We start from the raw sequence: 25,060 nt of genomic DNA, 5'->3' as shown, positions 1-25,060 counted from the left end.
TCCACAGCAACCCCCCAGCTCCAAGCCCATGCAAGGGGCAGGGAGGTGGGGCCTCGCCTGCTCCTGCCTGGAGCATCGCACATCTGCGCCGGAGGAGCCGCGCGGCCGCCACACTCCGCTCTGCTCCGCGCATGGTGAGTGCTGCTGCACCGAGGGACGGCTGCAACGGGCCTGGGGACGAGGACGGGGGCTGCCTGCTCTGCCCACAGCGCCTGCGTTGGCTCCTGCAGAGAAGAGCAAGTCTGTGGTGTGAAGGTGGGAGCTAGAGGAGCGCAGTTGGGTGGCGCTGAGCTGGGACCATGGAAATGGGTGTTTTGCAGCAAGGCATCTCCAGCTGGGGTTGTCCTGGGCTCACAGGAGAGTTGCAGACCCTGCTGTGCTGCAGGCACACAGCAGCCCCAGGGTGGGAGCTGCGGACGCGGGCAGGGGTTCACACTGCCTTGGTCTCACACAGCCCTGCATTCCAACTGCAGCTTGTCAGCTCACTGCTTCCATCCTCACTTCTTAACCTCTTTCAGTTTTCACTTGCATCTGTCATTCTGGCTCTTTATCCACATATTTTCCATGCAAATGCATTAGTATTTCCCAATCCTTGTTGCCCTGACTTTTCCCTTCAGCTTTGCCAGTACATTTTATTCTGCCCTGTTAGAGCAGGAGATTTAGCACTTCCAAACTAGATGCCTCTTAGCCCCTTTTTTGTAGGGCGTTTGTGATTTGTGTGGAGTCAACAGCTTAGCTGGTGAAGAGTCAGGCATGAGGCAATGCCCCAGCCACTGCACCCGTGGGAGCCGCGTGTCTCAGCGCAGCCTGGGCAGGCAGCAGGAACGAGCGCCGCGAGGCCGTGTCCTGCCCTGCCTGCCAGCGTGGTCTGCAGCGCTGACCCTTGCTTTGCAGGACGTGTCGCAATGACGGCAAAGAAGAATCCGGCTTTGCCAGGTGGAAGTGCCAAGGTAAGTGCGGGAAGGAGCGAGAGAGGAAAGGGCAGAAGTGTGTGGGAAGCGGCAGCTGCTTCATGCTGGCTGTTGTAGATGATTTACTCCTGCCTGGTGCTGTTTCTTGTGTCGCTGTGTTATCTTTACCCAGATCTGAACTGGCAATAATATAGAGCATCCATCAAAGGAGAGCAGAATAATCTTTAGGAAGACTGAAATTAAGCAGTTTGGAATAGAGTTAACTCCAACCTGATAGGAGCCCTCAGTGACCCCCAGCAGCAGTGCTACTCCCTTATCTTTTCCTCCTTTTGGGAGCATCAAGCTTCAGCTGTCATGCTGCTGAGAATGCAACACATCTCTGAACAACTAGAGTCCTGGGGGTGCTTAATGTGGCCTTTGTGAGAGTGCCGGCTCTGGTTCAAGCCAAAAGTAGCAGCAAATACTGTTATTATCAAACATGGGGATTCACGGTCCCGCTGCAGTTGCAAGCGGGACATTATCCAAACTCAGCCTCTCATCTAGTCGTGATTAGGTCTTTGAGAGGTCTGCTGAGCTCTTCTTCTAGCCATGACTCTCACCAAAGCCCTCTGTACCATCGCAGGTAGACCTGCTCCTCTCCCTTTCTACTGTGTGAGGTCTGTGGGCCTTTCCTGTTGCTCTGGTGACAGCATGGACAGGACAGGTGACAGTTCTCAGCTGCGTAGGCAAAATGGACTTGGATGAAAGCACAGGAGCAACGGCTGAGTCAGAGGGGAGAAGCAGCAGAGCAGGGTGGAAAGCTGGAGGGAGAGCCTGGACAATCAACCTGGCTGTTTTGGGGAGATGGGAGGAATGGGGAATGTCTCCCTGTCCAGCTCTTGTCTATGGCAGTCCTGCTCCTTCAGCAGCAGCCAGCCTGATTTTCCAAGACTATGAGATAGGCAAAGTAGATGGGAGACCTTCTCTAGTGACATCTTCCATCCCTCTACTTCCCTGAGCAGCTCAGAGCTGATACAGGACATCTGGGCAGCTGTGGGATGGTAGCTGGGGTTCAAGAAATGCTCCGTGGTCCTGGCAACAAGCCAAGCGACACCGACGTCCAGATGATTGGGCGTTTCTCAGGGAATAGTGGTTGTTGGCTGACTCCTAACTGCCCCGGCCTGTGGTGTGCAGGAGAACGTGCTGCAGAGGGTCCTGCAGCTGCCCGTGGTCAGCTCGACCTACGAGAGCCTGCAGCGGACCTACGCCAGCACCAAGGAGGCCCATCCGCTCGTGGCCTCCGTGTGCGACGTCTACGAGAGGGGCGTGCAGGGCGCCGGCGCGCTGGCCATGTGGAGCGTGGAGCCGGTGGTGCGCAGGCTGGAGCCGCAGCGTGAGTCTGCCGGGCGCTGCCGCGGGCCGGGCGCGTGGCGGGGACGGCGGCTGCCCCGCGGTCCGAGCGGAGGCAGGAGAGAGCCCCAGCCTTTGCTGGCCTCCTGGAGGCCCCGCAGCGAGCGGCTGGGGCTGGGCTGAAGCCCTTCAAGCTGCCAAATGCTGTTCCGCACTGGGGCTGCACCGGGGCAAACCTGCTCTCACCCCGAGCCTCCAAGTACCCCGCTAGGCCCTGCACCCCAGGGAAGGGCTCCCAGGTGAGAAGTGCAATGCCCTGCACACACCTACACGCTGTTTCCCAGCACGAAACCCACCGTGGGCTGTGATGCTACGGCAGAAAAGTGGCCCTAGGCTGCGAGCCATGTGCCAGCTCCTGGCTGGGCACCTTTCCCAGCACCTGCTGCACTGTCCTCTGTGGACAGGGATAACAGCAAGGTCTCCCTGGCCCAGGCCTGCCCCGCTTCGCTCTCCAGGTACTGCAAGGGCAGGGATGTGAGTGGTGCTGGCCTCAGTTCAGGCAGCCCCAGGAGAAGTCAAACAGAGGAAGGCTCCTGCATGGTGTGGGAAGGCACCGAGGCTGCCATTAGAGGGCTGGGGCTTTGCATGATGTCTTCTGCTGAAGACATCACTTGCACTAGCATGCTGACCCCTCAGCACAAGCCAGGGGCTGTCAGGACATGCCCCCTCTGCATCCTAGGCACTTTTCCAGGCACTTTCTCACCAACCCAATCTTCATGCTTCTGCCCAAGGCAGTTGCTGTTGCCAATGACCTGGCTTGCCGGGGCTTGGACCACCTGCAGGAGAAGATCCCAGCCCTCCAGTACCCAGTGGATAAGGTGAGTGACAGTCCAGTCCCTCTGCAGAGCCACCATTACTCCTCTTCCAGGACACACTCCGTTTTCCTTTTCTCCTGACTCCAAATCTGACTATAAGTCGATGATGATGGGCTGTCAGGAAGAACAGGGCAGTCCTGGCAGCGGGGCTCCTGTAGAGGCACCTCTACTCAGAGAGCGGCTGGAGTCACTTGCAGAGCAGTCTGTGCCCCATCCCTGCCAGCTGCCTTCAGCCCAGGCTGTAGTGAGAGGTAACCCCCGTCTTGGGGCTGCCTCGAAGCCATCTGCATGCGCAGCCATGGCCATGGTCCCCACGAGTCCCTCTGGCTCATCCACCCTGTCCGGAGCACCCTGGCAGGGCTCTTCTCCGTCTCCGCACCTGCAGCTTGCGTATGACCTGAAGGACACCATCTCCTACCCGCTCCAAAGCGCCAGAAACTCCATTTCCAGCACCGTGGACAAGGTCATGGAGATGGCGGCAGAGGGTTATGACAGGACCAGGAGCACAGTCCAGACCACAGCAAGGTATACCAGGAGCAACTCGGTGAGCCAGATGGCAGCCGCAGGGGTGGACACGGCGCTGGGAGGGCTGGAGAAGCTGATGGAGTATCTCCTCCCAGAAGAGGACGAAGAAGCAGGTAGTCCTGCCTCCCGCAAAGCTGCTGTCTCCGGTGAGTTCATGGGAAATGTGTGTGTTGGTGGGGAGGGAGGGCAGTGAATCCGCTTTGGACAATTTACTGCCTCTTAATCTCTTGGGAATTAGCAGGAAAACACGCTTGGGCAGATAAAAGGAAATGGAGGGAATGAGACTGTCCAAGCACATGGGTTCCTGGCTCTTGCTGCTCGGATGCAATTGCCAGTGTTTCCATGGTGGGGTAATGTCCCTGGGCAGCCCCTTGCTGCGGGGCTGTTGTATCCAGCCAGGACGTAACCACCCTCCTCTGGCCCTGTGTCTTCTGCCTTCAGATCAGAAGCCCACGGGTGTCCGCAGGTCAGCAGCGAAGTCCTCCCAGGCGCAGCCCCGCGCTCCGGAGGCTCCCAGTGCTCCCAGCAGCCCCAGCACCCTGGGCCGGATCGGAGCCCTGGTGAGTGCCGTGTCCCAGCGCGCCTACCAGCAAACAGCCCACAGCCTCCGGCGCGCCACAACCAAGGGGCAGGAGCTGGCCACGTGGATCCCCATCGTGGTGAGTGTGAGAAACCAGCGCCAGGGCTCCGCAGCGGCGCCGTGCTGCCCGTTGATGTGGGAGCTCATTGCTACGGGGGAGGTCAATAAAACACGATGTTCTGCAGCATCCCGAGCCACAGGCATAGATTGACCCCACGCACCCACTGTGCCCGTGGCAGGAGCCAGCCCGGCTCTGCTCTTCCCCAGCCCGCAGAGAAAGAGGCCAGCTCCAAGACAGCTGCTCGCTTGGGTTCTGATAAGGGTGTGATGGGGTAGTTTTGCCTTGTTTAGACCTTCTCAGATCTCTGTCCTTTTGGGTTTATCTCCAGGTATCTAATCATGAAATGCTGTGATTCCCGTTGAAGGGCAAGAAGGGATTTTTTTAGTCCTTTCTACTTTCAGTGCAGAATTTGAGAGACTTTTTCATGCTCTCTGAGTCACTGCAAGTTTCACAAGCTTCACAAGATCATACATTTCTTTCTTTTTTGGAGTGGGGAGGAGGTGGCACCCTGAGAGCCCAAAATTGCTAAGGTCTACATGCTGATAAACGATTTGTGTAGGAAACATGAACACAGGTGTCCTGCTGTGTGCCCACCACGCTGATGACAGATTTTGTTTAAAATGACACATATCGGGTTCTTTAGAGCATATTAGTGAGCAGAGCAATAGTGGTTGCTGTTTTGAATGTGTCCTCCTTGCTTAGCTGGAAGAACTGAGTGGGCCCATCGCTCTGGTGCTTGCAGGAAGGCCCCGGGCTCCAGGGAGGAGCTGATCCCTGCAATCTCCATGCCATCAGCATGCTCCCATACACAAGCTTGTACCATGTTAGCAGGCTAAGTTATTTTCAGCTGGCTCCAAATGTATAATGCTGATTTATGGCCTTGCCATAATATACTCCCCGAAGCAAAAATGCCCCGCCAGCAGCCTGATAGAATCAAGAGCAGAGATGTCCCTTGCCTTTCCCACTGTGTTTGCCGGGATGGGAACTCCTTTCCCTGACCTCTGCCAGAATCCCGGACTTCCCTGCTGCCTTCAGGACTTCTTCCCACATTCATCTCTGTCCCCACTGAGTCCCTTGGCATGCCAGGGGATGCCTTGGGGTTGCTAAATTCTCACTCCCGCACGCTAGGCAGGATGGGGCAGACGGGCTGTGAGGAGGTGCGTCCTCCTGCTGGGCTCCCCGGCAGCGTGCCAGGGTGGCACATGCATTGGCATTGCAGTGGCAGTGGGGTTTACCCCCGGGGTGCCACACACGGGCGCCTTGAGCGTAACCCATGGTGAGCACTGGGGCAGCTCCACCCTCGGAGCCCGAACACGCTTGGCTGCTGCCATGGGCTCACCTGGTGGCTGCAGGGCCATGCTGAAGCAGGAAGGTGTCAGGACGGTCCTGAGGCCCTGGGGAAGCAGGGTGCCCGGGGGCGTCAGCGCTGGCTCTCGGCTCCCGTTGCAGGGCAGCTTGGTGAAGCCGCGCACGGCCCCAGCGCAGCGTGGCAGCTCCGAGGGGCACGGGGCTCCGGCCGGCTGCCTGAGCCGCAGGCAGAGCACGGTGCCGGCGCAGAAGCAGGAGAAAGCGGAGGAGAAGAAAGAGGAAAACGTCACCAATGAGGTACGGAGCGGAGCAGCAACCTGCATGGCCGGCCTGGTGCTGCTGAGCTGGGGGGTTGCCCAAAGCGCCCTCCCAAGCCTGTAACAGGGACCAGGACCCCACGTGGCCTTGGGGACAAGGCTCACACCACTGTATGCCAGGAGGAGATTAGGCTCAGAGCTGGACAAGAATCCCACAGCCCCATTCCTGCCAGAGCTACTCCTGGCTGCGTGTCAGCCCAGTCACCTTCCCTCTCTCTGTTGTCCAAGGGAGAAGCCAAACAGCTTTACTACCCCCTCAACTCCATTCCGGGGGGGAGCACAAGTCACAGGACTGAGTCAGTGGGACAGAGCACCTGGAAAAAGACCTGCTGCACAGCTGGGGGCTGTCGACAGCCTCTGTGCGAGGCAGGATGGAGATGCCCAGGTTCCCTAAATCAGCAGCGCCTGCTGCAGCACAGAGCCCGGCAGAGGCGGGAGCGTTCCCTGGCCGCGGAGGCGGGAAGCCGCGGGCTGGAGGTCAGGGCCCTTTGCCTCTGCCTCCCTGTGCGCCTGGGAGAGGCTGCGCAGCGGAAACGCAGCGCGGGGACGTGCAGCCCCGTCCATGGAGCCTGCGAGGCGGGGACCAAGGCGGGGGGACAGGGAACAACCTCAGGGTGAAGGCTGCAGTAAAGCCAAGGACAGCGATCCTATATGGTCAGCTCAAGCTGCTGAGGGGCTGCGGGGGACGCAGAGAGCGCAGGGCTGTGTTTGTTCCACCTGGGCTATAGCGGACATTAAGCAGAGTGTCTGAGCTCCTTTCTCTTTGCAGGCAGGGGACGGTCCCGGGCTGGTGGGCAGCATGGCTCAAAACCTGCAAACCGCCTACGTTTCTGGCATCTCCAGCGTGAAGAAGGTCCCCGCGGTGGCCTGGGATGCAGCGGAGGGTTTGATCCTGTTCACCCCCCGCAGGCTTTCCAAGGCCATGGAGACTGTGGATGCTCTTGGGGGAACCCTGGTCAGTGCCCCCAAGCATCTGCTGGGCACCCTGTACAGCTACGTGCCGGTGAGTTTGTCCCCTGTACCTGGGAAAGTGCCCCAGAGAAGGGTGCGTGAGGTGCCCATGCCCAGGCCAGGTCCTGTTCATCTCCAGCAAAATCCCCAACTCTGTTCCTTTTTGGGCAGCTTCCTCGCATTTGCGCCCCTCCATACCAGGCAGTGCCAGGGAGCAAAGAATTACCTGGCACAGGGCACGGGGGATGCTGTTGGGATACCTCAATCCCAACCTTCTCCTGAGTTCCCCCCATTCCTCAACCTCAAAAGAAGTGACCAAGAGTCCTCGCTGGCCCCACGGCAGGAAGGGAGGTCAGCCAGCAGCCATACCTCATGCAGCTCCTCCTAACGTCCCTCGTCACGTGCATCCGTCTGTCCCCAGCAGACACCGTGGGGCCACTCGGTGCCTTTCACACAGGCAGTCGCAGCTGTGAGAGACAGTGTGTGCTCAAGCCTGCAGAGGCAAAAGTTCAGGCTGAGCCCACGTCCCGCTCTTCCTTCCTCCTCCCTTGGGTCTTATAGATTTTGTGGGACTGAACTTAATGTTTGGATTTTTTTGGCTTGGAGACTTTGATGATTCAGGGACAGCTGGCTTGGGGCTGTGTTGTTTTGAGAGTCTGAGTTGTTTTGCACCTCCCAAGGGAGCAACGAGGGCTTTTCCTCCACCTGCAGCCATAGATGCAGTGCAGGGATGCAGCGTGGTGAGGTGCTCACCTGGCTCCCCTGGCTTTTAGCTTCGCAGGCAGTCAGTGAAGGAAGATGAAACTGCTCGTGGAAGCAAACCCAGCAGTGAGGCAGAGCGGAAGGAGGAGGATGCCAAGCCTGCCGCTCCCTCCTCCGAGGAGAAATCCCAGCTGAAAGGAGACTGGAGGATCCGCGGCCACCACCCCTTCTCCTACCTGGGCCTCGAAGACCCCCTCTTCATACGCCACAACCCGTATCGGAGCCCCAACTTTGAGCCCGAGTGCCCTCTCCCTCGCAAATCCGCCTTCACCCCCTACAGCAGGCGGGTGAGCGAAGGCTCCTATCGCTTCCACCCTGAGGCGATGTATTCCCGGGCCTACTACGCCAACCTCTATGGCAGCCCCTACAAGAAGGACTGAGGCGGCGTGGGCAGGCCGCAGCTCCCTCGCCCACGCCAGCTCGCTCCTCTTCATGCTTTGCCGGCCACTAAACACCGCGTTCAGCATCTGCCCTCACCAGCTACCCCCGCACACGGCTCTGTCCCCCCAGCCCAGGAGGGACACAGGGAAGAGAGGGGGTGGAACTAGGCGTGAAGCCAGAGGGAAAGGGGCTGCAGGGGCCCTGGACTAGGTGCTCCTGAGGACCTGCCAACAGTTGGAAATAAATGGTTGTGTCCTCTCTTCCAGACAAAGGAAAGGCACCAAACTAGCTAGTTCTGCTAACAACATGCAGGAGCCAAATCAGAAATATAAAGGCTGGTCTGTCCTGCTTTTGCCAGAAGAGCCATCGGGGCTCTCAAGTATATACTGTAAGTCTCCTCTAGCCTTGGTTCAAGCGAACAGATTTTGCATCTTTAAAAAGGCAGCCTTCCACCCCAGTACCCCTGAGACTATAATAAAACCTGAGGGGCACTTTGTCCACAAACTACCCTCTTGTCCTACATACCCAACAGACACAGGAAAGAACCTCTTTTCTGCTCTCTCAGGACTGTGATGGTGTTAGGTAATAGTTGTGCAATGGGAATTTGCTTCCTTGGGGAGTGCAGTGGGGCCAGAGGGAGGAGACTAAAGGCAGCAAGAAGTTGTAAAAGGAAGAAAATAGGTGGAGAAGATACCAGAAATGAGAAGGAGATGTAGAGAGACTGGAGAGGCCTGAAAAAAAAAAAAAGAAGGAATAAGCCAGGGCTGGCACCAGGCCCCCCAGTTCTTGGCGAGCACGGAGTGTAGCAGAGAACATCATTGTGAGAGACCAGCAAGGACAGCAAAGCCACCAAACGCCAAGCAAGGTCAGACTGGTTCCTCATCCCTCTCCCTTCCATCCCACCTTGCATAGTCTGTCTCTGGCTCCACTTTGCTCTTCCCAAGCTTATCTGTGAGCTGTGCTTGAAAGACCCCAGTGACCAGCAGGATTCACAAATAGGAATGCCCCAGGGATCAGGCTCCTCATCCTTCAAGAATGATGGTAGGGCCTTTGGGGTCAGGAGAAAGACCTGTGACCATGGGTGGAGCTCTTGGAGCCCCTCTCCTGTTCAACCACCTGATTTTCTGCAACACACGTTTTACTTACTGCAGTAATAAACCTTCTCTACTTGCCATTTGTGCAGTTTTCTCAGTTTCTTTGTGAAGGAACCTGGGGGGGCTGCAAGGGCATTAACAGGCAAGAGCTGAGCGAAGTGAGAGCCAGGGCTGAGGGAGGGGGGACAGGAAATCTCACTGCCAAGTTGTTAATGTGGGGACAGTGACATCCTGAACGTGTCTGGACAGGTTTGTTAGCTGCATCTACACAGGGAACCAGAAAGAAGCTGGAAATCCCTAGAGAAGACAACCAGGCACAGAAGTGTCTGCCTTTTGTAGTGCCCAACACAACACAGATGCCTTCCCACACCTTGAGTGCAAATCCACAGTCATGAAGAGCCAAGGGCTTTCTGCCCCAAGAGATTTATTCTGTTTACAGTGGGACATTAATAGAAAAATCACTATCTTCATCACACACACAACCCTCTTCCTGCATGCTGCATTCCCAGGCATACCAGGGGCCTTGCAAGACACTAGGGAAGGGTTTGGGGGAGAAGCAGGGAAAAATGCTTTCCAGCAGTACTGGGTTCAGGGATGAGCCCGGTGTTTTTTTTCCCCAAGTTCCTTTCATTTTCAGGGATGGGCAGGCATGGCTTTTACAGAAGGACTGGGATTATAAAACACACTCTACAGTACCACATCCTGGGAAAAAGCCACACAACCGATTTTCCCATGCACAGTCTATATGTTATTTGAACAACAGAAACATCTGTTGGCAGCGGGACTCACAGTTCAAAAGCAGAGCAGTACTCAGAATCCCAGAGAAGAGGCAGACAGGACCAGAGGCCACACAGTCCTTTCTGAGGTCCTTCAGGGTCAGCTGATAACGCAGGATTGGAGATTCCACAGCCGGCTCAGCACCCGCAGGTGTTCAACAGAGAACCCCCCATCATGCCAGCTAATTGGGTGTGAAAATCAACAGAAAAGTGAGAGCAGATCCAGGGTTACAGAAAAGGAGATGCTGACGAGTATCATAGATAGAAGTAACAGGAATCCTGCAGAAGGAGCATGTCCAGGACCCAGGATAAGCGCAGGAGGCAGGGCAGTGCTGCCAGTCAGAAGCAGTTTATTCTCTCTGCTCACCATCAGTCAAGGCAGTTTTCCATAGAAGACATTGAGGAAGCTCCAATGCTGCCTGGAGTAGCACCAAAGGGACCTGGTGATTTCCAGCACTGCAGGAATGAAGGAGAAAGCAGGAGGCACCTAAAAACATTGTATGATAAAGTGGAAAGGTTCTGCCACAAAGCAGGAACCACCATAGAGCCAAAAGCCTCATGGGGGGCCTACAGGGATGAGATGCTAAATAATGACCTGTCAGAAATGCTTGTGAAAATGCATCTGAAGCCCCTCAAGGTGGCATCTCAGCAACGAGCATAGGGACAGTGCTGGGAGGATTCACAGCTTCAGATGCTCCCATGATGGACATGGAGCCCAGGCCTGCTGAGGGTGTCTTATCTCCATCACTACAGAAGGGCTCCACAGCTCTTGGCTGCACTGGCTTAAATGTCTGGAAAGACAGATCCTGATGTTGGGATGTAATCAAGGAAAGCATCGTTCTTATCAAATGTGCACCCGTCTCCACAGGCACCCAAGGAGGAGGCTACATCCAGCCCAGCACCGCGTAGGCCCAGCTGGCAGCAACAGAAGAGCAACGCACTGGCCGTGGCTCAGAGAGAGTCTGTTCTTTTACGGGCAAACACAGCCGACATGCTCTTGACGATGCCACGGATCCTGGTACCCCTTTTCAGTGCCAATCTGGTGTCAGGGATACGCTCTGCCAGTCCGTGGAAGACCATGAGCGCCCCGTGATAGGCCTCAGCAGCGGAGACCTCATAGAAACCGCAGTCCAAAGAGAGGGCCAGGAGCCGGCCCTCCTCGCTGGACACCACCCTTTGGTGGTGCAGGTCCCGTTTGTTGCCCACGATGATGATGGGCACCTTCTCCTGGCTCATACCCTCCTTGGTCGCCTTGATGAACTGGATTTTGAGGGGCAGGATGTTGAAGCTGGCGCGGTCACAGATGCTGTAGACCAGGACAAAGCTGTCTGCCCACTGGATTCGCTTTTCCTCGGAGGAGCCCTCATCTGCCTGGTCCTGGGGAAAGAGAAAAGGGACAAGAGCAAACCAGTGGGGTTAAACACAGAAACAACTCCCAACGAATTGCCAAAGAGGATGTTAGTGCTGGAAAAGTTCCCTGGCCCACAGGAAACAAAAATACTGCCCTTCTTGGCCAATTTCAGGGCTTACCACCCTGAACTACGAGAACCAGTAACTAGAGGGCAGACAGTCCAGCTTTTATCGCTACAGGGCAGGTTGCTTGCCAGAGACTGAGCTGGCACCACAGGCCAGGCTGATGAAAAAGGAAAGGTTTATTTATCCAGCTCCCTCCTTCCAAGCCTGCCTGCAAGCAGGCAGGGTGCAGGAATCCTGCAGTGCTCTGCAGTTCAGAGAGGCACCAAACTGCCACTCCTGCTCTGCAGCACTGCAAGCAGGCCCAGGAACAGCCACATGGCACTAACCTCTTTCATGGGCACAGGTCAGCACACCCACGTTACTAAACAGATGGCAAAAAGAGGGAATTACTGTGTCAGTCCCCAGTGTCCTTCTCGGGGAGAAAACTGCTGGCTATGATGACTACTGCTTGACTGAGAACAGCGTCACTGCCCTTTACTCCGCAGGCAAGAAGGGCTCAGTTGCCTACAAACCATCTGCTGAGGGAGTTGGAAATCAAAGCATTGCTCAGATGGTGCTTCCAGTAGGTAACTCTCCATTTGTAATTTTTTAGAAAAGGGTAGGCTTTTCTCCTTGGGTTGAAACATGCAACATGAGTGCAGCTCTCTCACCTGTGAATATGGGACATCCCAGATGTGGAAGAGAATCTCTCGGCCATCCACGGTCAGGTTGTGACTGTAGATGAATTCTGCCAAAACACAAGAACAAAGGTCGTTGTCTTCATAGACTCAAGAGACCATTCCCTTGAGCAGGCCTTTTTCTCCTGGGGACAAGCCAGTCATGTCCACTCTGATGACACTGCCTGTCCTGCCTGTGTGGAGACTGAACACCACAGGCAAGGACTAAGGACTCTTCACGTGGAGTAACAACCGTGCAGAGTGTTTTGGTCCCCGGTAGAGAATCACCTCTACCATAAGCACACTAAACTGCCCAGATAAGTCACCTCTGCTCCAACACTCAGGCCATGAAGAACTGTGCCATCATTTCCCCCCATCACAAACCTTTGAAACCATAGGAAACATTTCTGATGTCAAAAAATAGGTCCTGGAAGAAAACAACCTTGAAGCCTCCTGGAGGCAGATGAAGGCTCTAGAGAAACAGAGGGGTGGACAGCAAACAACTAAATCCTGTATCCAGGATCAGGCTCACTTTCTGATATCCCAGTACCCAGTGCTAAGCTAGCAGGACTGCCCTTGCTCTGACACTCACCCATGTCTCCGTATTCACCGATAAAACGCCTGGTGAGGAAACGCACAGTCAAAGCTGCAAAGAGGAGAATAAGAAGCATAAAAACAATCCTGAGTATTAACAATCTTTATTTTGGTCCCAGGCAAGCTCAGCTTGGCCCCTGACACAGGCAGGCACCATCCCCCCTGCAGATTCCCACTGTCAGGAATGCCCTCTGGATTTTCTTCCTCGCGTTTCCTCCCAGACATCGGCAGCTCTGCAGGCAGAGCCAGGGCACAGCGTGGAGCAGCACACTGTGCAGTGCGGCTCGCGGCTCCATCCAGCTGCCCAAAGGCTCAGCTCAGCCTCCCACCTCGAATCCCACACGTGCCCCATGAGCCCAGACCCAGCTACCCCAAACCCACATGCTCAGACCATAGCAGCATTGCTCCCTCCATCTCACTCCCGGCTCCACAACGGCGCCTTTGACCTTCTTCCATGGGAGAAAGGGAAAGCTGCTGCCTGCCAACTTCCCACTCTCGCTACCCATCGTCTCTTACCCGACTTGCCCACGTTGTCCGCCCCCATAACGAGCACGTTCGCCTCCATTCTCAGGGCGGCGGGGCCGGGCGCCTCGAGCAGGGCCGGGTGCTCCGGGCTGAAGCTGGCACTCCTGCGCAGCGGGAGCCGCAGACCCATGTCTAGCAGGGCCGTCGGTCCCCGTGGCTCTCTGCGGGGCGGCCGCTTCCCACGCCGCCCAGGCCATCCGCGGGGACCAAACCATTCCCAGCAAGCGGAGGGGAGGGCGCAGAGGGAGCTGCGGACAGGAAGATTAAAAACTTTGTTATCAACCACATCAGCCCGAGAGCTGGCCCCTGCGCCTGGCCCCGCCACCCCAGAGCGGGAGCGGGCAGCACAGGGAGGGAACGGCTGAGGGCAGCGGCTGCTCCGCGACGCACGTCCCTGGGGACACGTGTCCCTCAGCAGACCCTGTCCCACGTCCCTGGGGACACGTGTTCCTCGGCGGACCCTGTCCTGACTTCGGAGCCATCGCAGAGCAGCCTCGGTGCGATAGGGTGTCTGATGAGGAGCACTCGGGTTGTCTTCTCCTCTCCACACACCTCGGCCCCGACTTCTCTGCACCTCACCCTGCTCTCCCACCCCACGCAGCCGTGTCCTTCCTCACGCTGCCCCTGCACGCTTCACTGCTCGCCCTTATGGCAGAGATTGTGGCCACCCTGCCCTATGGTTCTGCAAGGGGGACAACGACCCGAAAGCAGAGATGACCACGTCCCTTCCACTTGTGCCCCAGCCACCCCGCCAGGCAGCAGGGCTGCGCTGCACTCAGACGGGACAACTCCCGAGCAGGCCCCGAGCGGGCTGGGGAGGCTTCCCGGAACGCAGGGGATCCGCGGGATCCCGCAGGACGCAGCTCCGCTGGCCCCGGGCCGGAGCGGGGATGCGGTGCCCTCACGATGCCCCATGCACGAGGCGGCGGCTGGCAGCCCGGCTGGGCGCCCCGAGCCGCGCGGGGGACGCGCCCAGGCCAAGCCCCGACGCCCGCAGCTCGGCCCGTTGCTCCCGGGCGGAGCAGCGCGGGCGGCTCCCGGGGCCGGGCCGGGGCGGAGCCGCCTGACGCCATCGCGGCGCGCCGGGGCCGCGGCCGGGAGCGGCGCCGGGGCCGGGGCCATGGGCCCGGAGGGGGCAGCGGTGCGGGTGGCGGTCCGCGTGCGGCCGCTGCTGCCCAAGGAGGTGCTGCGCGGGCACCGGCCCTGCGTGCGCGGCGACGCCGCCACGGGCGAGGTGTCGCTGGGCGCGCGGCGGCGCTTCCGCTTCGCGGCGGTGCTGCCCGAGGGCGCGGGGCAGGCGGCCGTGTACCGGGCGTGCGTGCAGCCGCTGCTGCGCGCCTTCTTCCGCGGCTTCAACGCCACCGTCTTCGCCTACGGGCAGACGGGCTCGGGCAAGACCTACACCATCGGCGAGGCCAGCGTCGGTGAGTGCCCCCGGTGTTCCCGGCCCCCCTGGCATCTGCCGGCCCCTGCCGTCAGTGTCCCACCAGCAGCACCATCCCCTGACAAAACTGACCCCCCTGATGTTACCATCCCCGAGTGTCCCCCAGCTCCTGCCTTCTCCATCCCGTCAATGCTGCCCTCCCCTCAACTCCCTGCTGTTGCCATCCCTGCCAGCTCTGCTACCCTCTACCATCTCCATCCTGACTAGCACTGCCATCCTCACCAGTGCCACCATCCCCTATTGTCCACCCAGTCCCTGTCAACACAGCATCCACATGCTCACCAATAACACCGGACCTGCCAATGTCACCATCCCCTACTGCTCCCCAACATCACCGTCCCCTTCCATCGCCCTAACAACTCAGCCTCCACTAGTGTCACCAGCCCTACCAGCCGAGCAGCTGTAACCACCCTTTGGTGAGCGGTGGTGAGACACCCCTCAACAACTGGCACTGGCTCCCAGTGCATCCGGTGACCACGTACACGTATCTCTCTGGCAGCTGCCATCAATGAGGATGAGCAGGGCATCATCCCACGAGCCATGGCCGAGACCTTCAGGCTCATTGATGAGAATGACCTCATTGACTACACCGTCAGAGTGTCCTACCTGGAGGTCTATAAGGAAGAGTTTCGGGACTTGCTGCAGGTGGATACGGCCAGCAAAGACATCCAGATCCGTGAGGATGACAAGGGGAACATTGGTATGTGTGTCTGCTCTTGGGCTCCATTTTCTTCCCATATGCAAGGCCATTCTGGTGTGCATGACCCTGTAAAGTGGAGCCAGGTCTTCTTCTCCGCAATTCTCCTGCAGCACCTTGCTATGCCTAACCCTTCTCTGTCCGAAAAGCCTGTTTTCGCAGGGTATAATACAAATAGAACAGTGGCACCTGGCTTCACAAGAGGGACTGAAAGGGACCGCTTGATGTTCTGAACCTCAGCCTTTGCGAGAAGCTGAGGACAGTGGTTTATGGTGCGAGAAGGTTCACAGGAGCAAGCTGCCTCAGTGCACTCTGGGGCTGCTCCAAACTGCAGGCTCTGCTGCTCCTTTGTGCACATTTCCTTGGGCAGCCCGTCGCTTGCAGTGACAGCTCCGTTTGCCGTTGCAGTGCTGTGTGGTGTGAAAGAGTCAGAAGTGGAAGGGCTGGACGAGGTCTTGAGCCTGCTGGAGATGGGCAACACAGCCAAGCACACGGGAGCCACCCACATCAACGCGCAGTCGAGCCGCTCGCACACCATCTTCACGGTGACCATGGAGCAGCGGCGTGGGGCTGGCCGCCTCACTCGCCTCACCCTGCACGACCGCTCCTCCATCCCTGCCTCGGGCCAAGTGCTGGTTTCCAAGTTTCACTTTGTGGACCTTGCGGGCTCCGAGCGAATTGTGAAGACTGGAAACACAGGGGAGAGGTTGAAGGAGAGTATCCAGATCAACAGTGGTCTGCTGGCCTTGGGCAACGTGATCAGTGCCTTGGGAGACCCTCGGAGAAAGTGTAGCCACATTCCCTACAGGGACTCCAAAATCACCAGGTAGGAGATGGGCCTGGGACGTGTCTGGCATGCAGCTAGCAGTGATCACAGAATGGAGTAGCCTGGGAATGATCCAGGATGATACGTGTCAAACGTTATTCCTGTCTAATCATTTGGGTCACTTCACTAGTGCTGAACTGATTATAGACAGAGAATATCATTTTCTTTGGGTTTAACTTTGTGAATGAATAGTTGGTGATACCCCTCTGTTTCCTGCATTATTCTGCATTTCAACCCTTTTAATTACATGTATGTTCTGCCTAGGATCCTGAAAGACTCCCTGGGGGGGAACGCCCAGACTGTCATGATAGCCTGTGTCAGCCCGTCCTCCTCTGACTTCGATGAGAGCCTCAACACACTGAATTACGCCAGCCGGGCTCAGAACATCCAGAACAAGGCCGTTGTGAACTGCCGCAAGGAGACGGAGCACGTGGAAGAGCTTCATCTGCAGATAAAGAACTTGCAGAAGGCCCTGGAGCAGCGGCACCGCTCGGAGACCCGCATCATCAACCGCGCGGACGCCGCCAAACGGGGCTCGCAAGAGCCCGGGGCTCGCCTGCTCGCGGAGTGCACCCATTACCGCACGTGCACGGACGCGGCGTACCGGCTGCTCATGGAGCTGCAGGAGGACAGCAACCTCACTGTGGAGCAGGTGCTGCGGGTGAAGGAGTGGCTGTGCGCCGTGGAAAGCGAGAGGAGCGAGCTCACCTCGGCGGGGCTGGATAGCGGCATCGAGAGCACCTCCGCGGAGGAGCAGAGCCCCGAGGGACAAGGCTCCAAGCTGGCAAAAGCCCAGGTGACGACTGGGGTGTTAGCTGCACGCTCAGCCCCCTGAGAAAGCACAGCTGCCAAAGCCTGTTTGTTACCTGAGAGGAGAAGCAGACGTGTTTTAAGAGCAGAGGTGCCCAGGGAGGACGGCCAGGGAGGCTCTATATTAGCAAAGGGAAAGGCGGGGATTTTCTCCATGAAACACTCTAGTGGTCTGGCATGACCCCCTCTAGTCATTTGGGGAAAATGAAGAGGATGGAAGCTCTGAGGCAGGGAGGAGGTGATGTTCATTTGATTTGCCACTGAATAGAGCAGCTTTGGGAGAGAGCAAAGGCACAGAGCGGAGGGAAGATCTGGCTCAGAGTAACTGGCCAAGACCCATAGGCAGGCAGAAGGACATTGCGCTCCTGGAAAACAGGGACAGGTTGGATTCAGCTTTTACTCTAGTGTTTATTTCAATTTGGGAAGGAAAATCTCTGCAAAACCGTGTCTGCAGAGCTGCCATGCCCCTGTGGAGATGAGGGCAGGGAGGGAAGGTCAAAGGCAGATTCTGAAGCTGCATTTCTTTTATTTTGGGGACAGGTGAACACTGAGAAGGGATGTGAGACCATCAGAGATGAGCAAGTGGCCAAACTGCAGAAGCAAGTGGAGCGCCTGGAGGAGGAGAACCGTGATTTCCTGGCTGCCCTGGAGGATGCCATGGAACAGTATAAACTACAGGTATTTCTGGCCTCTGTTTTCTTAGAAGGGTCCTGTCCCACATTTCCCCTTTTCCCCAGACAACAAGGGTGAGTACAGCCTAGCCTCTGGGCTCCTCTACAACAGATTTGGCATCAGCGTGTTTGTGATCCCATTTTTCTTGTTGCTTCCTAGAGTGACAAACTGCAGGAGCAGCAGGATAAGATCTCAGAGCTGCATGTGCGCTTGGAGATGGCAATGCCAAAATTGCATGGACCAGAACTGCTAGAAAACCTCCACTTGGTGACTGTCACCCAGAGACCTCACACAGCCCCTCTGGATGCTGCACAGTCCCATGGCCTCAGCATGGTTCCCTCCGGGCTCCTTCCTGAGCGGAGTGGAAGAGACCTTTGTAGGAAGGTGAGAGTACAAATCTTTGCTGTGAATGCCTCCCTTCAGCAGGTGCTGCCTTTTCACTCTGAGCCCCTTCACCTTAGGAGCTGTCTTTTTCCCTCTACTGCAAATTGACCTTGTGAAAAGTGCAGTCCAGAGTACTGCACTCATTTCACATCAGGAAAAAATCACAACCCTGGCAAAAGCAGCCAGCTTTGAAACTGAGGCCTTTACTTTGATCCTACCAGCTAGTTCCAGACTTTTGCTCAGCTTCTGAGCAGCAGAAGGCAGCAGAACTGCCAGCTAGCTGTGGGAATGCTCCAGTTCCCCTGAAAATACATTGAGCTCCGCTTTGGTGCTCTTCGTTGTACCTTAACAGCCATGCCCAGCTGAGAGTCAGCTGCTGTTCCACCATGGGCTCCCACGCAGCATGTTTCCTCTCTGATTCTCTGTCCCAGCAGCTTGACAGCTCCTGTGAGGAAGAGGACCTAGCAGCCTGCCACCCCAGCCCCACGCAGCGTCTGGCTGGCAACGTGGACATCAGGGACGTAGTGCTGAGGAGGGAGCTCGGCCAGGACTCGGAGAAACTGGCACAGCCCTCCTCAGAGGAGGAAGAGTGGGAACAGAAACGGTCCCTGTATTCGCGTCGGTGAGTTGAGGCTGTTCCAGCACTGTGTGCTGCTGCTGCACTCAAAAGGCCCTGGCCCAGCACTGGTTGGAGCTGACTCTGCTGCAGGGCTGAGCTCAGTGTCCCAGCTCTCATCTCAGCCCTCATGTAGGATGTAGAAGCAAATGCCATCTCTAGGGTCAGTAATTCTGTTGAGACTGCTGGCTGCTTACCTAGAAGCTCATTAGTTCCATTCCTGCACTTCAGTCCTACTGTTTCTGACTCCCTCTGAAGCCCCATCTTACTCTGTGGATCATGTGGCTCTAGCAGTGTTCAAACCCAAATGATTAATTTTCTGCTCTTTCCAGAAATGGGATCCGAAGCTGGAACAAGAAGGAGATTTGCATCAAGCTGGGCGAGGAGCTGAGTGGAGACATTCCCCAGCTGATTCAGGAGGAGCAGTCAGAGCTGTCCAAAGGCAAGTGGGAACTGTAGGTTGTTGGCCTGGTTTCCTAGGGCTGGTGGTGTTTTGCTGGGAACTTTTGAGAGGAAAGCCTGGCTGAACCAGAGGATGAAAGGGAGTAGACGAGAGTCCAGTTGCTTTGCTTGTGGAGAAAGTTAGCCATCGGGGAGCTTGCAAGAGCTGCTTGTTTTGTTCTGGTGGAAGCTGGAGGTGAATGGGCAGAGTTGTGCCAGTTCTGGTGACAGATCTGCAGTCTCACTGTCCTTCTGTCACGCGGCTGCTGAGACAGGAGCATCCTTACGTGGGGGTCTGTGTTGCAGAGGCCTGCAGGAGGTGCGAGCAGCTGGTCGGCCTGCAGGAACGTGCTCCAGGGAAGGACTCCGGGTGGAGGCTGGTACAAGCACAGCAGAAGATCCGAGAGCTGGCGATCAACATCCGCATGAAGGAGGAGCTGATCACGGAGCTCATTAAGACAGGTGGAGAGCTGCCGGCAAGGCTGATGGGGAATCTGCATCTGTTCCCTGTGAATTTCCTCCTGCTTGGGATGCCTGGCTCCATTCCCACACTCACCTTTCTCTCCGTGCTATCTGTATTCAGTCATTCTCCTGTTTCTCTGTCCTCAGACCTTTCATAGTGTTTTCTACACACATCCTTTCCCTAGAGTAGCGGAGAGCGCAGGGGAGCTGAGAGAGGCAGGACTAAAGTCTGTACCCAATCTGCCAAAAAAGTTTGATGTTTGATGAGATAGAGCAGATCTGTAAGGCCAAGGAAGCAAAGGTCCAGTGCTGTGTCTGGAGCACTAACGAGGGATTTCTTCCCTAGAGAAGTTCACCCAGGAAGGGAAGCAGTTCCTCATCCATGCTCACAGGGTGCACCAGCTCAGTCCCATGTGGCAGCTGGGCCAGCCATGTCCCTGGGCAGCGGTGCCATAGCCCGGGACAGATGCAGCCCTTCCTTGGGATGGGGTGGCGAGGGACGTGGCCCTGGGTTCCAGCGCGGAGGCGTGTGTGTGCTGCAGGCAAGGACGCCCAGGCTCTGAACAAGCAGTACTGCCAGAAGATCAGCGAGCTGGAGCAGGAGGCAGAGCAAGTGCGGGCAGAGCTGAGTGACAGCCAGAAGCAGCTCCAGGAGCTGGAGGGCAAAGAGCCATGGGACCCTGGGGAGAAGCACAAACTGCAGGAGTACCGCACGCGCGTGGCAGCTGCCCAGAGCAAGGCACAGGTCAGTGTGAGCCGCCTGGCTCTGCCCAGTGCTGCCTGGGGGCTCGGGGCACTCTCGCCAGGGGTGTGGGGGAGCTGCTGAGCCTACACGTAGCTCTCGCCTGGCAGGTTCTGAGCAAGAAGAAGCAGGCAACAGAGAGGCTGGTGTCACTCTCAACCCAGAGTGAAAAGCGAGTGCAGGAGCTGGAGAGGAACATTCAGCTGATGCGACGGCAGCAGGGCCAGCTGCAGAAACGGCTGCGGGAGGAGAGCGAGCAGAAACGGCGGCTGGAGACAGAGATGAGTAAACGGCAGCACCGAGTCAAGGTAGGAGCTGGCAGGAGCAGCTGGGATTGAACTGTGTGTGAGCTGAAGAGAACAGGGTGGGCTGTGCAAGCCACAGGCAAGCAAGGGCAGTTCTGATGGTGCCTCCAACTGTCCATGAGAGCATCAGGCTGGGGAGAGGATGGTGGATACTACTGAGTATCCAAGGAGCTAGCTTGTGAGCATAATCTGTCCATCAGCCCTGGTTCTTGGAGCAAACAGCTTGCAGTCTCTCACAGGCTAATGGTTCTTCCTACCCATGCAGGAACTGGAACTGAAGCATGAGCAGCACCAGAAGATTCTGCGCATCAAAACTGAGGAAATTGCAGCTTTCCAGAGGAAGCGTCGGAGCGGCAGCAACGGCTCTGTGATCAGCCTGGAGCAGCAGCAGGTACCGGCACAGCGGGCCTGGCTCATCCTTCCCCTTCAAGGGGGACTGCTGTTCCCCACTGCAGGCTGACAAGGGATGCTGAAAGCGGAGGCACATCAGCTCGAGATATGCATGCTCAGTCCCTAACCTGTCCTGTCCTTAAGGAAGACAGTGCCTCATGTCATTTGTGTCTGGTAGTGAAGTACTTAGAGATCATCTCTGTCCTTCATGGCTAGGATCCTCTGTAGGTCTAAGCATTAGCAGGGAGTCTATGGAATCTTGTCTGTTGGTGCGGGGGGTGTGGGAGATACAGCTGCCTAGGCCTCCTTGACAGCTGGGGATCCAGCTCAGCTCCGTCTCTTGGAGGAGCTCAGAGGACAAAAACTGTGAAGACTGGACTGGCAGAGGTGGAACCAAGACTCTAGGTCTGATCTCAGCCTCTTTGCTTCCATAATCTAATAGTCCTTAGATTGCTAGTGCTGCCCGCACACATACACATCCTGTTTTCCTCTCCTCCATCAGAAAATTGAGGAACAAAAGAAGTGGCTGGACATGGAGATGGATAAAGTCCTTGAGCAGCGCCGGGCCCTGGATGAGCTGGAGGATGAGCTGAGGAAACGGGAAGCTATCGTGGCCAAAAAGGAGGCCTTGCTGCAGGAGAAGAACGGCCTGGAGAGCAAACGACTGCGTTCCAGCCAGGTGGGAGTGTGACACCTCTTGACTCGCAGCAGAGAGGTAGGAGAGGAAAGGGCCTGTGAGGGGGTGACCAGGTGCCATCTGGCAGCTGAAGGCCAGGGATGAGGTAGTGTCACTGGGAAGTAGGTAGGAAATTCTGCCTCTCCCACCAGAGAACCTGCTCGTGCTGCATCCTGAGCTAGTGGTTTAGTAAGCCAAGATTTCTGGGTGTGTTGGGAGTATGACTTGAGTTGTGGAAGAAGAAGGAGAGGGAGATCTGTCTTTCCTTTGGAGCAGAGCATTCAAGCATCTTCTGCTGCAGGCGCTGACAGATGATATAGTACGTGTGTCCAGCCGCCTGGAGCACTTGGAAAAGGAGTTGACAGAGAAGAACGGACAGCTGCGCCATGGCAGTGCCCACGACCAGCAGCAGATCCGCCAGGAGATCAACAACCTGCGCCAGGAGAAGGACCAGCTCCTCAAACAGAGGTTGGAGCTAGACAACAAGCTGCGCCAGGGCACACTGCTCTCTCCAGAGGTACCTGTTCTTTGGCAGGGCTGCTCTGCTTGCAGGAATGCAAAAGAGGAGAGGAGTAGGGTAAAGATCTGATCACAAGGCCATTAGATGCTCCCAAAGGAGCCAGTAATGTTGGTGCTGCAAGTTGAAAAAGGACGGGGGATACTAGGTGGTAGTGGGAGGGGGAGAGAGTGAAAGCTTTGGCCCCACATGGGTGCTCTGTCCTGTATGCTGACTCCAACCTCAGGTGGTAATTGCAATTCTGCCTTGGCAGGAAGAGCGGATCTTGTTCCAGCTGGATGAGGCTATTGAGGCTCTGGATGCTGCCATTGAGTACAAGAACGAGTCCATCACGTGCAGGCAGCGAGTGCTGCGGGCCTCAGCCAGCCTGCTGTCACAGTGTGAGATGAACCTCATGGCCAAGCTCAGCTACCTCTCCTCTTCTGAGACCCGAGCCCTGCTCTGCAAGTACTTTGACAAGGTGGGAGTCAGACTTCCCTCTGTGCAGGAGGGAACTGTAGCATCTGGCCCAGCAGTTCTCCTTATCCTTGAGGCTTGTACCTGCCACCCCCTTTGCTTCTGCTCTGCAGAACTAGACCATCTGTCCCAACACCTGGAACAGGGCTTAGGTGTGGGTAGTGGATGCACTGATACATAATAGGGTGGCTGTGCCACAGCAGTGCAGCCACGTGGTGTTGCTTGAGGTAGCTGTGACAGCCTAAAACTACTACCTTTACACACATCTGTGGGGGAAGAAAAACTACCTTGATGAGGCTGGTGGGACAGGAAGGCTCCCCCCGCCACGAAGGAGGTGAGAGATCTTTGTTCTTGGGCCCTGGGCAGGTGGTGACGCTGCGCGAGGACCAGCACCGGCAGCATATCGCCTTCTCGGAGCTGGAGATGCAGCTGGAGGAGCAGCAGCAGCTGGTGCACTGGCTGGAGGCGGCCGTGGAGCGCCAGCGCCTGGAGCTGGACCGCCAGCTCACCCTGCAGCAGAAGGAGCATGAGCAGAACCTGCAGTTACTGCTCCAGCAGAGCAGAGGTGACAGCAACGGGCAGCACTGCTCTCATCAGCTGCTGCCCCACATGTTCTTGGGTCCATGCTAGTTCTTAGACACCATGGGGAGGGCCCTGTGGCTGAAATTGCACCGTTTCTCCTTGCAGAACACATGGATGAGGAGCTGGCCAGCAGCAAGATGCAGTATGAGGGGAGGATTCAGGTGCTAGAAAAGGAGCTGAGCCGATACATGTGGGCAAACCAGGAGCTAAACCAGAGGCTGAGCAACATGAACCTCCATCCCGCACAAACCAAAGGTAAGAGAGGCCCCAGGCTTGAGCCCTGCCCTCGCACACAAATTCAGGGCAAGCGGCCAGCAGCCAGTTCTGGAGCAGTGCAGTGCTGAGCAAGTGCTTTGCAGGAATTGATTTTGATGAGAAAATTAAATCAATGCAGCTCTTCCCCTCACTGCAGCCCTCATCTTTCCAAGCAGGTATGGAGAGAAACCTTCACGGAGGTGGGGAGAGACCTGCTCCTGCGCTGGGGATCTGTGAAGAGCCCACACTGGGGGATCAGCACCTGCCCCTGGCTGTTGCTGAAGAGATCCCTCGGGTGAGGGAGGAGAGCAGGGATCTGGTGCACGCTCCTCTGCCCTCGACCTGGCGCCGCTCCTCCCTGCCCAGCGACAGCCCTGGGGACCTTCGGCAGCGGGACGCGGAGCTGCTGCTGCGAGCGGGGCCGGCCCCGGAGCTGCACCTGCCCCGCAGCCTCCTCCCCGCTGCCTCCAAGGCCCGGCGGGAGCTGCGCAGAGCCAGCCTCAACACGACGCCCGGGCCCTACCACCCCGCCATGATCGACGTGAGGAAAAACCCCCTCTAGGCACAGGCTCCTGACACGGGGGTAGGAAGGAGCAGATACTGCTGCTAGGGCCTTGTGTGCCTTTCTCCTCCCCTGAGCCAACCTGGCCCCATCCCTGTTGTATTTATCCCCTAAGGGAAATAAGCTCTGGCACAGCTAGCTTACATAGCCATAGTGCTGTCACGTCTCAGCACCGCTGACTGGCCCTCTTTCCTCCTGCAGCTTCAGCAGCTTAAACAGGGGGAAGCGGGGGGATAACACCCAACCCTGGCCTCTAACACTAAAACTTTGTTTACAGTTGGGAAGCTTCAGCTTGTGGAGCTTGCTCAGCCGCAGCAGGTTCAAAGGGTGACACTGCAGTTTGGGAGAACTTGTACATAGATTTTTGTAGTAACTTTTTAAAAACATTTCTACTGTAACTTTCCTAATAAAGCAGAATGAAGTTTATGAAAAATTTATGAAGGGGTAGGTGCTTTCTACATGAACCAAGTCCCATTCAAGAGAGCAGGGAATGTCTTCAACAATGCTGAAAACTATTTTTGCTACAGGACCCCAGGCTCACCTAGTTCTTTGTTTCAGGTATGTTCAGTGGACACAGAGGAGGAAGGTCCCTGCTGCACAGGGACTCTGTTGCAAGCCAACCCAGTTTGTCTTGCAGCCCCAGCTCAAGGTGTCAGCCCCTTTAACTGCTGAACCCAGCTCCTGCTGTCTTCATGCCCTCTCCTTCCTAGCTCCCATCTCACAGATAATTAGTCACTATCTAGTCACTGGTGAAGGGGGAAAGGAGAAAAATCATTGAAATGTCATCTCCAGTTATTCTGTAGAAATGTTTTACTTCTCAAGTAAGTTTCCCTAGTCCTGGTGAGCTCATTTGTAGCTTGCAAAAGAGAAGGGCAGCAAAGTTACTCTACCAGTAACAGTTGCAGTGGTGCTGGATCTTCTCCCCTTACAGCCCGCTCCTGGCCTGGCTCCTGGAAAGGGTTAGATTGGCCCATCCTTGAAAAGAGGGAAGAGAGGTCAAAGTCTCCATCTTCCCTGGTGCTAGCTCAGGGGGGGGTCACCCTGCTTCTCCATAATCTTTTCTGTCATATGACAGTTGTCTCAGCCCTGTGAGCTGATTAAC

At 56.6% G+C, this 25,060-nt stretch overlaps 3 protein-coding genes across 3 annotated transcripts; 2 read left to right on the top strand and 1 right to left on the bottom strand.

Annotated features, from left to right (window-relative positions):
• Positions 1–905: 905 nt before the first annotated feature.
• On the top strand, positions 906–7,999 carry PLIN1 (perilipin 1). The gene is made up of 8 exons (XM_010212505.2): positions 906–950; positions 2,085–2,283; positions 3,036–3,118; positions 3,501–3,753; positions 4,082–4,299; positions 5,731–5,886; positions 6,676–6,909; positions 7,631–7,999. Exons 1-8 carry the CDS (start codon positions 906–908, stop codon positions 7,997–7,999), a joined length of 1,557 nt encoding a protein of 518 aa, XP_010210807.2.
• Positions 8,000–10,798: 2,799 nt separating this feature from the next.
• Positions 10,799–13,251, bottom strand: LOC104565785 (ras-related and estrogen-regulated growth inhibitor-like protein A). Its single transcript, XM_010212506.2, has 4 exons — positions 13,113–13,251; positions 12,595–12,648; positions 11,997–12,073; positions 10,799–11,247 (listed from the first exon to the last, which is right to left on the bottom strand). The coding sequence occupies exons 1-4, from the start codon at positions 13,249–13,251 to the stop codon at positions 10,822–10,824; spliced, it is 696 nt and encodes a 231-aa protein (XP_010210808.2). The 3' UTR covers positions 10,799–10,821.
• Positions 13,252–14,241: 990 nt separating this feature from the next.
• KIF7 (kinesin family member 7) lies at positions 14,242–23,964 on the top strand. Its single transcript, XM_088539738.1, has 18 exons — positions 14,242–14,545; positions 15,065–15,265; positions 15,671–16,088; positions 16,353–16,884; positions 17,439–17,576; positions 17,730–17,954; positions 18,389–18,576; positions 18,903–19,012; positions 19,318–19,473; positions 20,016–20,218; positions 20,326–20,523; positions 20,786–20,911; positions 21,413–21,589; positions 21,888–22,103; positions 22,357–22,563; positions 22,926–23,124; positions 23,247–23,396; positions 23,573–23,964. Exons 1-18 carry the CDS (start codon positions 14,242–14,244, stop codon positions 23,956–23,958), a joined length of 4,134 nt encoding a protein of 1,377 aa, XP_088395864.1. The 3' UTR covers positions 23,959–23,964.
• The last annotated feature ends 1,096 nt before the right edge of the window (positions 23,965–25,060 follow it).

The sequence above is a fragment of the Tinamus guttatus genome, unplaced genomic scaffold (assembly GCF_059628265.1).
Source record: "Tinamus guttatus ecotype Peru unplaced genomic scaffold, ASM5962826v1 Tinamus_guttatus_pri_ptg000004l, whole genome shotgun sequence".
NCBI classification, from domain to species: Eukaryota; Metazoa; Chordata; class Aves; order Tinamiformes; family Tinamidae; genus Tinamus; species Tinamus guttatus.
Note: the sequence above shows the minus strand (reverse complement) of the source record. Positions and strands in the feature narration are given on the sequence as shown.